The sequence below is a fragment of the Leucopleurus acutus genome (assembly GCF_964270905.1).
Source record: "Leucopleurus acutus genome assembly, chromosome: 2".
In the NCBI taxonomy this organism is placed as follows: Eukaryota; Metazoa; Chordata; class Mammalia; order Artiodactyla; family Delphinidae; genus Leucopleurus; species Leucopleurus acutus.
In genome coordinates, this window is record NC_139143.1 from 18,812,681 (window position 1) to 18,826,040 (window position 13,360).

The 13,360-nt window shown below is 41.8% G+C and overlaps 2 protein-coding genes across 4 annotated transcripts in view; one reads left to right on the top strand and one right to left on the bottom strand.

Moving 5' to 3' along the window:
* IARS2 (isoleucyl-tRNA synthetase 2, mitochondrial) overlaps positions 1 to 1,418 on the top strand; it is a 67,269-nt gene extending 65,851 nt beyond the window's left edge. The window contains exon 23 of the mRNA XM_082834686.1: positions 634 to 1,418. Coding sequence (XP_082690812.1) covers positions 634 to 776 — 143 coding nt within the window. The 3' untranslated portion in view covers positions 777 to 1,418. The remainder of the gene's footprint in view (positions 1 to 633) is intronic.
* A 54-nt stretch (positions 1,419 to 1,472) lies between these two features.
* Positions 1,473 to 13,360, bottom strand: part of RAB3GAP2 (RAB3 GTPase activating non-catalytic protein subunit 2) — an 88,096-nt gene continuing 76,208 nt past the window's right edge. For 2 of the 3 annotated variants that reach the window (XM_082864268.1, XM_082864269.1), the window contains 7 exons: positions 11,229 to 11,264; positions 9,898 to 9,972; positions 9,365 to 9,583; positions 6,056 to 6,145; positions 5,635 to 5,856; positions 4,646 to 4,804; positions 1,473 to 4,440 (listed from right to left, as the gene is read on the bottom strand). In XM_082864268.1, the coding sequence (XP_082720394.1) occupies positions 4,285 to 4,440; positions 4,646 to 4,804; positions 5,635 to 5,856; positions 6,056 to 6,145; positions 9,365 to 9,583; positions 9,898 to 9,972; positions 11,229 to 11,264 (957 nt within the window). In that variant the 3' untranslated portion in view covers positions 1,473 to 4,284. The remainder of the gene's footprint in view (positions 4,441 to 4,645; positions 4,805 to 5,634; positions 5,857 to 6,055; positions 6,146 to 9,364; positions 9,584 to 9,897; positions 9,973 to 11,228; positions 11,265 to 13,360) is intronic. The other variant, XR_014327108.1, reaches the window with a different exon arrangement.

The following is a 13,360-nucleotide window of genomic DNA, read 5'->3' on the forward strand; positions in this document are numbered from 1 at the left end:
CTTTTCATAATAGCTTTTAGGTACCAACAGGAGGTGGGAGGCATCGGTTGAAATCTGAGGCCTGGCAGCATTGACCATGTAGTAGATTCTGGCTTAACTTGCTTTTCAAAATGTTAATCTACATTCTCTGTGCAACGACTAGAAAATAATTTACTTTCTTTACTGTACATTACCAGTCTGAGGTCTATTCATTGTGGAGAAGTTTTTGTTTCCTTTTGTCCAAACCAAGAAGTTTAATGTGGGGACACTGCCATTGTCAGTCTAATTTGGCTCTTTTTAAAATTCTTAAACCAGTATGTAGCTGGAGAGGCAGTGTAATTTATCAGAACTGCACCCAGATGAAGAGCTAGAAGGCCTGCTCTGCCTGAGTAGATACAGAACTCAGTGACCTGTGGAAAAATCAGTCTCTCAGGGTCTCAGATTCCTCATCTCTCCCCAGTCAGTCAGGTTGTATGAGTGAGTGAGTCCACTGTCTTGGCTGTTTATGTACAGATGTGCAAATGAAGCGGTATTTTCCAAGGCAGGAAGGAGGAAGCTTTGAAAAAGGAGCACCTGCCAGCCAATTAAAAAGTAAAGAGCTGTACAAGTTCAGTGGCCTATCAAAAGTACTCTTCACGTGTTTTTCTTTCATAGGTGGTGATATCCGTGAAGAGTCTTCATATAAAGTAATTGTCATGCCCACTACCAAGGAAAAATGCCCTCGCTGTTGGAAGTACACTGCTGAGTCATCAGACACACTCTGTCCGCGATGCACAGAAGTTGTGAGAGGGAAGTAATACCTCGCTGTGTGTTGAGGGCTTTCTGAGCAAGAACTTCTGTCGGGACTGCCTGGGGGTTTAGGTGGACTGTTCACAGCACTGCAAAGAAATCCAGGATTTAGGTAATGAGTGGAAGAGTAAGTGGTAGAGGATGAGAGTCAGAGTTAGAGCTACAAGCTTTTTCTGCAACAACTAAATAAAAAATGATGTGTATATATACACATGGAAAAATATACCTATGCAGATGGATCCATAATGGACTTCCTCAGAACACAGACACTGAAAATGCTTGCCTACAAATGTGGCTCAGCAGAAAATGTTTTATATTTTATCAGTCTTCTTGACTCAGTATTTAAGTTCTATAATGTCTGTCTAAAAATAAAGGCACCTGGGAAATTACTGACTGATGGTGGTGCAAAAGTTGTGAATATCCAGTAAAAAACCTGTGGTTTTGAAGGGGAATGGCAGAGGGGTGTCTCGCTTAAGAGATGACAAGAGTAATTTCACTCCGCCTTAACAGCACGCACCGACCTTTTCAGAACAGCTAGTTTTTGGGTTGCCTCGGAAGCGAAGACATCACCAAGTTTGTTATTCTCCTGTAAGAGCGGAAAGTATCTTAATACTTATATTTATAAATGTTAAGGAAACAACATGAAAGCTGAAAATTTATTTCACCAATACACATAAAAGTTCACTACAATGAACAGACACAGAAAATAGCAGTATATACAGAATTTGACTACTTACAATACATTACAGTAGATAATAGGGCATTTTATAAACAATTCAGTACTGGATTAAAATCTTTCCAAGGATGGTTAATTCTGTTTAGCAGAAATACAGCAAATCCATTCCTGTCAGGGTGAGAGAGGGCTTTCACTGTTGCTGTTGAGTACTTTAAAAATATTTGTCTCTTATAAGTGAGATGAACCACAGCAACTGCTAAGTGAACTGATTATTCCATGTATGCTTAGTGATTAAATTTGAGTTTTCTGTGATTTTAAACTGTAATCAATTTCTTTTTTAAAGAAAGCAATTTAAATTGAACAGTGTTTACTTCGACCTTAGTTTAATTTTTATAACAAAGGTGAAACACTTTTCTCCATACCTCATTTTTCTTTTTGCAAAAGCATGAACCATTTAGAAGCTTGGTGTGCTATATTCCTCTTCATTTGCATTTATCCTGTCTCTTCTAGTTCTACATCTAAATACAACCTGTAATGTAGAATTTATGATTATTTGAACGCTTTTGTTTTCCTTTGCATTATACAACAGAATTTAACAAGGTATAAAATGCCTATTTAATGTTCATGAGGAAAGGTGTATTGGGGGGGTTGGCCGTGGGAGTAGATCTAAGAAAACACTACTCGCTGGTTATCGGTTTCCCACCAATAACTGCAGTATGTGCAACATACCTGTTTCAGAAACTGTCCATTCTGTATGGTTATTTGTGGCTCTTCATGGTTACACAATGCATACACAGGTATTTATTTTCCTTTCCTCTATCAGATTTATTTTAAAAGCCCTTAATGAAGTAGTAAAATATTTAACTGCTTTTTTTAATCATACAACTGAGAATTCAATTTTAAAATTCTTTGAATGGCAGAGTTTAGGATTATAAATCTAACTAGAGACTCAATGCTTTGTTATGGTTCTAGGAGCCATATTTCAGCTGATTAATAGTCTCAACAATCCCCAAATTTGATTACATGTCCTACTAGAATAAGTTCAGCCAGTTTTATTATCTAAAATGCTTATTAGGTACCCTCTCCCCCAAAAGTGATAATGGAATCAAAGTGACTATGATTTATTAATCTTTAAAAACGCCTGTAATTCCAAGTTTCTTTGACCAGCCTCCAAGGTTCATAACTACTTTCAGAGTATTTAGAAAAGTCACAGAAAGAACTATCTTTCAGAGTGCACGCAAGTGACTATATAGAGCTAGACATGTTTACGAGAAATCATATAAATGTGTCTGGATGGGGCAGCAGAGATCCCAGCAGAGGCTGAGAGGCTAGACCAGCCCGAGGTCGTTTTCAGTGTTTCTATTGCAGCGTGTGCCTCAATCAGACATACAAGGCCCTCACCCCACGTCCTCAAGACATCTGAAAAATTAATCTTTCAAGATTTTATCATCGACAAATGAAACAGTAATTATTAAGTAAGTTTTAGACAGTTCTTATTTGGATGTGATCTCTTAGTTAAAAAGAATTTACACTGGGATATCCTCAAACATCAGACTTTTCCTTTATGTTCCTGATTAACGCCTCAAATTTGTACAATTGCGAGAGTTGGCTTCTTCCTAAGGAAGTGAAGAACAAACTTCTGTATCACAACGAGTTGCTACGAATAACAACTGTGATCCAGGACATGTCAGTACTCGCACTGTATGGCTACATTACAAAGATTTACCATAATAAATACTTGGTGTTATTTGTACAGCTCTTTACAGAGTTTTGGTTTACAGTTTTTTGGTTAATTTGGTTTTAATCAACAAATGATTATTCAGCACTTGGACTGCTCTAGGCACTGTAGGGTACAAAATTAGTTGTATTTATCCTCTCAAGCCAGCTGGGAGGTAGGTTCGCTAAAGCTGTAGTATCATCACTAAGCATTTTCTGTATTGTTCTTAAGAACAGGTAACATTACCAAATCCCAGAAGCAGACACCTCAAAACACTCGTAGGAAAAATAAAGTTGGACCTTAGATTTTTAGCATCTTTGCCCCTTTTTTTTAAACGTAAGTTTTACAAGATAACACATTTTTACAATTACCTGATGTGGATACAGCTTTGAATCTTGGCAAAAAGCAAATCTTAACTTGCGTTTTAATTAATTTTGCTGTGTTGCTTGCATCTTAGATTCTGTTTTGGCAAGTACAGCAGGTTAAGGGTTCCATTTAGTGTCCATTCTGATGAATATATGATCTTGAACCCATTATTCCGCCACAGGCAGGGTCATCCTCCTCTGATGGCAACAGCATAACCTCTGGGAAAGAAACCTGTCAGCATCCAGAGCTCCAGGGGGCAGTGCCCCAGTACGGGACCAAGCATGATAACAAAAGCGTTTTCCCAACATTTACTAAAAAGGAAGTGGTGTACTTCTCTCACGTAACTGGTGGGGACTATACATGAACACGTTTAAATTTAATTACAATAACGTTTTGAGTACGAAATATAGAATGTTATAATAAGAACATAATCTGTAAATTATAACCAGTTTTAAATAGCAAAGTTTAACAATAAAGCTACTTAAGTGCTTGAATTAAAAATAAACAGTCAAACATCTGCAAGAGGAGTTAATAGTATAGTTGATACTTGTTCATATTTTATCATCAGTATTAACCAAAGGAGGGGAATTTAGCCAAGACTGCACTTTTTAAAAGTAATAATGTATTTTTATTTATTTTACAAAAGGAAAAAAACCATATTCCCTCCATAAAATTCCAGATCTTACTGTGTAAAATAACCATGCACTAATTCATATTATAGTCACACAATTTTAGACTGTTTACAGTAGATAAAGTGTCATAAAGGAGGAATAGCTATGGCTTCCACAGCTTCAGTGAGGTGCAAGGCTAAACTATACTGCCCGTGGTTTTCTGGTAAAAGCTCAATTACTTTATTTACTAGTTTAGCTGTTGTTGCAATTGGCACTTCTGTGTTTTGAAGATCCTGGGGGCTCTGCAAATGGGACACAAAAATAACCCGTCAGTTACATACAACTGAATCATCTTACTTGAACTTAAGCATTAGCCAGAGAGTAATTTCCCAATAAAAATGCTTTTCTTCAGAACTAAGTAGATTAAACTTAAATTTTTCCTCTACTGAAAATGCACATGAAAAAACATCCAGTGACCTGCTGACTCCTCTCACTGCCGGCACTTACCATGGCCTTCAGCCAGGTGCACAGCGTCGGGGGCAGCCTGGCAAGTAGCTCCAGCCCCTCCCTCGTCTGCGTGCGCAGCACCGCGTGCGCCAGCCGCTGCCCTATCAGCACCAGCAGCTGCGAGGCCAGGACCTCTTTGTCCTGAACCTGGAGGATGGCCTGTGGAGATGAACGTGAACAAACAGATGCAAAAGCTAACAGCTGGGCTTCCTTTAGGAAAGGCACCACCCGTGCCTAGTTCGGTGCCTAGGAGAGGCTACTTCATTTCTGAGGTATGGCCATTTATACAACCAAAAGAAAGCCCAATTCAAACAGCATTTAAAAACCCAAATTTCTTCTCATCACCTGACTTTGGCCGCCTCTTATCTCCTAATTTTTCAGTTCAGCATGACTACAGGAGTCATTTTCAAGCTTTAGGCAAAAGAAGGGATTATATTAAATCATGTCGTGACTAACCGTGGGCTATGAGACCTCCTGTGACCTGGTCCCTGACCTCAGACCTCGTGTTCTTTCTGCCTCTAGCAGTAAGAGGCAGAAAACCTCCCCCTGGTTTTCTGAGTGGCTGGGCTGCTGCTTATCCTTGGGGGCTCGGCTCTCATGTCACCTCTGACCACCCTGTTATACTTCTGTTTATTCACATGGTCTTGTGAATTTTCTTCGCAGCATTTACCACTCAGTACAGAACTGAGCATGCTTCTCCGCTCCTACGAGTAGACTGTGGATTCTGAGGAAGGCACCCTGTCTGTTCTGTTTAGGGCTCTGTCCCTCTGCATAAAACAGGCCCGGCATACGGCAGGAGTTACACTAAACATTGACCAGAAACAGGAATCTGATTAGTTTTTTATTTTAATTCTCTTCACGTTTTGTGCCTAGAAGTTCTAACAAAAGAAGGAAAAGCAGAAAGCTTTATTGGCAACTTTACTGATTCTTTACTAGAGCTATCAATTTTAAAACTTGAGCCCAAATGACATTCACCGGGTGATTATTACCTCTTCTCCTAAGTGGTCAGCTCCATAGCTGTAGAGTTCCCCCACATAATGCCTCCTAACAACATCTTCACTAACTTGAAGGTGATGGGCCAGATCCAGGGCCAGCACTGGCCAATCTTGGTCTTTCCCCAAAAGAGTGGTCATTGCCTCTTCTGAGGAGCCTTTGTCCTTCGTGACTGCATGTCGGGCCTGGACAGCTGCGCTGACGACTTTCAATAAGAACTTGAAGATGGGCAAAGAAGGAGAGCAACATCTTGTTAGTATGTTTCATTAAAAAATATGCAAATCCAAGTAATCGTTGACTTTCCTGTCAATTACTGTGGCTTTTCCATTAAAATAGTTATCAAAAAAAGACACAATTTAAAGGGAAGTTAACTCTCAAGAACACCTTAGAGGTGGTCATCCCAATAACTGTAATTACCTGCTGTCGTACAGAAATAAAATTTGCATCCATTTCCCCACTAGGTAATAACTGAATTGAAGTCAGGTCTTTGAAAAATGCGTTTTTCCCCTAAAGAGAAAGAAGAGACCAAGAAAACTGATGAGTATGAACTGTTATTAAGGTGAAAAAAAAGATTTAAAAACGAAGTCACTTAATCAAGAATAACTCTTTGATTTATTCTGTCTTTGAACAATAACACTTAATTCTATTCATTTAATTTTTATAACTATTATCTAGCGTGCGGTAGGCAGCCTTTAGGGTGGGCCGCGGTGGTCCCCTCCTCCTGGTACCCGTGCCTTGTGTAATCCCATTCCCCCGAGGGGGTGCTGGTGACTCACTGCTAGTGAGCAGAATTAGGCAGAGATGAGGCAGGTCACTTGCAGGATCAGGTAACAAAAGCACTGTGCCTTCTGCCCTAGGAGCTCATAATCACTCTCACTTACTCAGAGGGCTGCTGTGCCGTGAGCTGCCCTACGGAGACACGCGTGTGGCAAGGAGCTGAATCCCGCTGGTAGTCGTGTAAGCCTGGAAGTGGATCCCCAATCCCGCCCCTGGTGGAGCCCAGAGGTGAGACTGCAACCCTGGCTGACACCCCAGCTGCAGACCTGCGAGAGACCTGGGGCCAGGGCCACCTAAACAAGACTCACACACATGCTACTCATTTGCTGTTTTCAGCCACTAAGTTTGGGGATCATTTGTTGTGCAATAATTGATAACTAGCACATAGTATATACTCTGCATCCTCTTCAAAACACTTGTTGAACTGTTTAAAAACATTTGTTTCAGAGAACAGATCTGTTTCCGAAGAGCCAAAAAGGAATATCAGGAAATAGGATTTCAGAAGTCCCCAGGAAGGAAATGTAATACAGAGCAAAGAGCTGGAAGACCCAGGCTCTAGTCCCAGGCCCACCCCTTCCAAACAGGTCACCTTGGACAAATGACCCCACCATCCTGGGCTGCAGTTTTTTCAGGTCATGCCAGATATCACCTAAGGTACTTTCTAGACCTAATCTATGATTGCAGGTCAGCTGGTGTGACCGCCAAGTAGGGTGAAGCCACTCACCCTTTAGTGGTGAGAGACACCAGACGTCCAACGGCAACCCACCACATGTGGACATCACCGTTTGAAAGTTTTCCCACACACTCACCTACAGTCTGTTACTCTATAGTTTCTACCTGCAGGTCTTAGATACAAGGGTCTGTTCTACACCAGAGCCTTTGGATTGGGAATATGTGTGCACATTTATTATTTACTACGTTCCAGACACAAAGTACTTCATGTTGAGTATGTCATTTAACCCTCATGACAACCATGAGGTAGGCACTAGAATAATCACGCTCAGGCTAGGAGAACTGAAATAACTCTAGCCGGTAAATGGCAGAGGTGGGATTCCGTTTCACCTGCCAAAACACACTGCTTTGGTATTTGCACGTGAGAGTCACACAGCTGTCTCAGGCCATCCCAGCATGATCCGGGTTGAGACTAACATCACCACTGTGCTTGTCCAATTCTGGACATGTTCTGGTTTCTAAAAGTACCTTTTTGAGGGGAGTACTGAGCTAGGTACTTTATTTTGGTTGCTTTAAAACAAAACAAAACAAAAAAAACTTTTAAGTACTTATTGAAATAAATTTCTTAAAACATACTATTTCTGCTTATATATACTCTCAGATTCAACACTTCCAGACCACTGTAAATGGGCTTCCTTGTAAATGGCATGCCCAGTCTCCCAAACTTGAAACTGGATTTAATTTTAATCCCCTCTGCTTCAGCACTGAACCTAGTGTGTCCTCAGGTTACTGACTCCTGGAAATCCCTTCATGATCTGTATTCTCCCCAGTCCACATCCTCACCAACTCCTGATTCCCAGTGGTTTCCCAGACTCTATACTCACCACGCCCTCCCGTCCCTTCTGCAGACCTCTGTCATGTACCTTCTCTTTATCACCTCCTTACTTATGAATGCATTAAACATTTATTGGGCTCCTGTTATGTGGCCAGCATGGCACATAGACATGGGGATATGGCAAAGAGGTGGTCAGTTCAGGAAATGTAGACAAAGAATTTGAAGCGAAGGTGACACTTAAGTAATAAATGAATAACGAATAGGAGCTGACCATACAGAATAGTTGCCTGTGAAAACGGAACGATACAAACACGACAAGAGATGATAAGAATGTCTGCCTTCTCTGAGGGGTGGGGGGTAGTGAACAGTGGCTAGAGCACAAGGTAAGAGAGGAATGGACGGCAGAAAAGGTAAATTATGAGGTGGGGAAGCCTTCCTCGGGCTCCATGTTTCCCCGTGGCAGGAAATATTAATACTATGCCAGGTCTCCCGCTCTCACTCGCTGCTGCCCAAATGGACGGTGCCTTTGGGAGAAGGAACTGAGCTCTCAGCAGCGCCCTGTTCCCCCTTCTTCCAGGACGCCGTCTTCCTGGGGGAGCTCCCGGCACCAGGAGCCCGACGGGAAGCCTGCAGGTGTCCGGGGGTGCCGTGGCTGTGCAAGAGCGGAATCATCGTTTACTGACTCAAGCTGGGGTGGAGAAGCCAGTTGAGGCTGTGTTTTACGTACTGGCATGAAACTAATACAACTGAATCTGTGTTTTGGGAAGAAAGCTCTGGCAGCATGGGACTGGGTGGAGGGAAACTGGAGGCTGCTGTACCACCCTAGGGGAGACAACGAGGCCTGAGCTCAGGCTACAGTGATGGAGAGGGACGGACAGAAAGGATTTAAGGAAGAACTGATAAGAATGAACTTACAGTGACTGTGGGACTTGAAGAAGGGAACTGAGCTAGCTGTCTCCAAGGTTGCTAGTTTATGCCAGGGCACAGACAGCGACGTCACTCATCAACTGCCCAAGCCAGCGAACTCGGGGGGAACAGCAAGTGTAGGTAAGGGTAGGTGCAGGTGAGGGTAGAGAGAGATTGTAGGAAGGAGGTATCTGCAGTCCACAGCACATGCCAAGAGAGGCGTTCAGTAGAAATACATGCCCCAAACTCTGGGGACAGGTCAGGCCTGGAGACACACAAGACACACAAGAGGGAGAAAAGGAGTGTATCCAAGAAGCATGTGCAGAATGAGAAGGGCGGATGGCTGAGAGGGCAGAACCCTGGGACACCAATATTTAAGGTAGACCAGAACAAGGAAGCCTGGCAAGGAATAGGGGACAGAGACCCCAGTGACGAATAATCCTATACAAGACACACACAAAGGGCTGAATGACTTCGATAAGACAGTCCTGCTAGACCCTCAGCTCCGAGAGGCTCTCAAGTCCTCCGAGGATTACCTTACTATCAAAGAGAGAGAGTGGCTTCACGGCCTTCAGAGAGAACCTCATGACAGCGTACAGGAGGGAGCACAGGACGGAATGGTGCTCCACCAGCGGGTAGTGGATGTGCCTCTGCTCCAGCGCCAGCTCCACTATGGAGACCGGTCCTTCCACGGCCAGCCAGGCATCCTCCGTGTCCAAGACGGGCACTTGCATTTCATCCCGGCTGACGTCTGCCTGGGTGTTTGGAGAAGGGAGAACTGTGTTCAGAATTGGAGAAATAATAGTTCGCAAACATCTTAATGAGCTTACTACCAGCAGCAAAGTACAAACCCATATTTCTCCCCACCCCTCAAGTTATAATAGTAAAAAAACAAAACAAAACCATAAAATCTAATTCTAATAAGAAACATCACTATTTTTTAGGCTTAAGTCAAAACTTAGACGTGAATCAATGAAAAATAATCTCTTTTAATGGTTCTTAAGTCCAATGACTTTCAAAATATTTGACACTTTAGAGACAGTTCAGAATGAAAATACAGCTCTTTTACCTCCATTAAAGTCTGAAGAAGATCCCAGCAACACCCAAGGAAAGATGTCATTGCTGTGTCGCTCATCCCCACATCCTGTTGTTAAGAAGGGACATAATTAGCTCCGGCAGCAAAACTGCTAGTTTTTAATCAGAAAAATAAACAGAACACACACAAAAAAACGCACCTATTCGACTGACTTTCTGCACTGAATAGACAGGTAAGAATCGAAAGTCAAGGCACTTGACTTTAATTCCTTTCTTTAGATTCAACTAATTTTAAAATTAGGCTTTAAAAAAGATGGTTTTACCCTCAACTTTTAAAAAATGTCTCTCTGTATTGGAAAGACGCAGTGTCATCGGTGAACCACAGATAGCGGGGTGGCAATCCCGCTCCCATCTGGCTCGCTGAGGCATTTGCTAGCCAAACCGTCACGGTGTGCGGTAAGATTCCTCTCGTGCGTGAATCTTAAAAGTTCCAAGAAAACAGCTTGGTGTGGTTCCAGAGCATCTTTGAGGGACTGAATTGAACCCTCTGAACAAAACTAGGATCCCCAAGCCAGTGAACTAAACACCAGACTGATGCTGTGGGCAACGAATCCTTCCTGAAGGGGCCTGTCCAAGGGGCCACTGTGCTCACATGCAGTCTTTTTTTAAACCAAGAGCCAACAAATCCCTTACATCCCTAAGTAATTCGTCCTTAAGGAATACAGCACGTGTGTGTGTGTGTGTATGTACACACATATACGAACTGTAGTCATACAGCCACTCTCAAGAGCATACAGATGATTTCTTCAACAATGGCGATGTTTCAGGACCTAAGGGCCTATAATGGCTGGGTTCTTGTGTCCAAGTATTTATTAAGATATTCGTAATAAGAATATTTCAAAGTTTTGAGCAAATGCTAGCACTGTGAATCACTGACCTCAAATATAAGCCCCAGTATCCATGGACTGGAACATTACTGAAGACTATTTGTACAACAGCTATTAGATAAAGGTAGATCAAACTCACTACTCATATGAATCCACTTCCATTATAAATTTCTAATTTGAAGGACAGCAAAAATACGCAGCAGTGGCCGCATGTTATCCTCCTGTCCACAGTCCAAAGTTGAAGACATCTTGGCAAACTTAGTTTCAACATACTATCTGATAATCTGGAAAGGTAAATTAAAATTGGCCATAGTTCATGACCAGTTTCCTTATTGATATACTATTCTCTTTGCATTTTTCTTATCTCCCGATGCGTCATCAAAATGGTTAAAGGCAGAGTTCATCGCCACAGTTAATAAGGTACTACATAAAGTGCAAAATTAACAACCACACATCTAGTTAAGGGAGATTCACTTACCCTTCGGCATAACCTATCCTTTGGTGCTTTTCCAACCTGAGACAAGAGGACATAAGATGCTGCATTTAATTAATAATTTAAATCAAAAGGCATTACCATGGTACAGGAAGTAGAAAGTAACCAAATTTAAAAAATGTAAACGCAGCTATGAATAAAGGCAGTACTAATTTCATCAATTAAACATTGGTTCTACTCATTTATAACACAATGCAACTAATTTTGTGGTGGAACTTAAAAATATATTACGAAAAATACACTGGGCTCACAAATAACCCGTTTCAAAAATACTTATTTTTGAACTATTAAATAAGAAAAACTCCAAAAATCTGGTTCCCACTTTGCATAATCAGATTACTGCACTACCTTAAAACCTAGAACCAAACTCAAGGCTACGAATAAGCAGCAGCTAAGAATTCTGCTAGTTGATGAAGACACACAATACGAACCTTTAAATGGTCAGAAAGAAGGAAGAAACGTCTAAAGCAGACAGAAGTTATATTCCTGGCTCAGAAAATCAGCTGGTGTCCTTATTCAGTAAGTAATTAGTGAGATTCAACTGTATACTTTATACAGGGTAATAAGTGGGAGATAAAGGTTCTACCCTTCAGGAACATTACTTGATAAGACAATTCACAGGAAACAGTGAAAATGAAAAGGACAACAGACTCTTCGCCTCATTACCTCTCACTGCGATTACTGCAATGGCCTTCAACCCCAATTTCAACATACTTCACTCTGTTGCCAGAATCGTTTTTTAAAGAAGCAAATCTGAACATATCATTCCTCTGCTTAAAACTGCCCCAATGTCTTCAAGACAAAAATGACAGCTACCATTTACTGCGCCCTCACCAGCTGTGCCAGGCGCGATGCTAAGTAGTTTACACACGTTAGAAAACCCCAGGTCCAGAGCCCACACAGGAAGTTCTCCACGGTTGGCTTCCTGCTCCTTTCTATAGCCTGTACTTCAACCAATCAAAGCTACTTGCAGCTCTCTGAATCCAACATTGCTGTCTCCCATCTGCAGGACTTTTTGCTGGAAACATTTGCTCCTCACCCACTTTTTACTGATTCATATATACTCATCTTCCAAAATTCAGCCCAGAAGCCTTCCCTTGTCATTTACTTCCTCTTCCGAGTTCCAAGAGCACCCTGTTGTCTGTTTACCATCTTTCTGATTGTGGGTTCTTTGAGGGCAGGGGCTGTGACTTTTATCTCTGCAACCACAGAACCTAGCACAGTCCTCGGCACATAAGAGACACTTATAATAAATATTTGTTGAATGAATGATCCTAAACTCTCTGCTTCCTTGTTCAGGACTGCTTAAACCCCGAGTTTTGAGGGTCAGATGGGACAGTGGGTATAGAATGCTGAACATCTGTACACGGTAACACAAACATAGAAAAGGCTTTGTATTATTAGTCTCTCAAGACGGTGGTCAGAGGTGAGATAGAACAATACCATAAAGGCCAAAAGGAGTGTGTTTCAAGAAAGAAGCAGGTAAGTGGGCAAGAAAGATGAGCGTACAGGAAACAACTTAGATTTAACTACACAAAAAGGTTACCAATGATTTCAAAGCACTTTCTAGAGGAGCCATGGCCTATAGGGGGTCTGAGCTGGAGTGCTGTTTTCCGTTTAGGAATGTCTGTCATTGTACATTTCAAAGAACATGTTGTCATTATAGTGGTAGTTCTCCTGACATCCACTTAACTGCTGCCAGAGTAACCGACATTCTCAGCTGGCCCGTAAAGCACACTGACAAGGGCCTGGCCACACTGCTTGAGGCCCAAAGGCTCCCCTCCAGCACACCAGCAGCTTCTCCCACCGGTTGAGTTATAGGCTTACCTGTTAGGTTTGTTGCCAAATCTACTTATGCTGGTTGTACATACTGTAATTAAGTCACTGATGAAATATGAACGAGGAAAAAAGGGAGTTCTTTATGTGAATACTGTGTTGACCCCTTTAAAAAGATATATGGAGGAGAGTAGCTAACTCCTAGGTCTACTGGATTAGATACAGAGGAAACAACTACAAAACTAGGGGGTAAATTATAAAAGTCTAAAGATTTTGCACTCAGATTGCATCATAGCTTTAAAGAAACAGGATCTAGAAATCACAGGCAATGCTTTATGGGT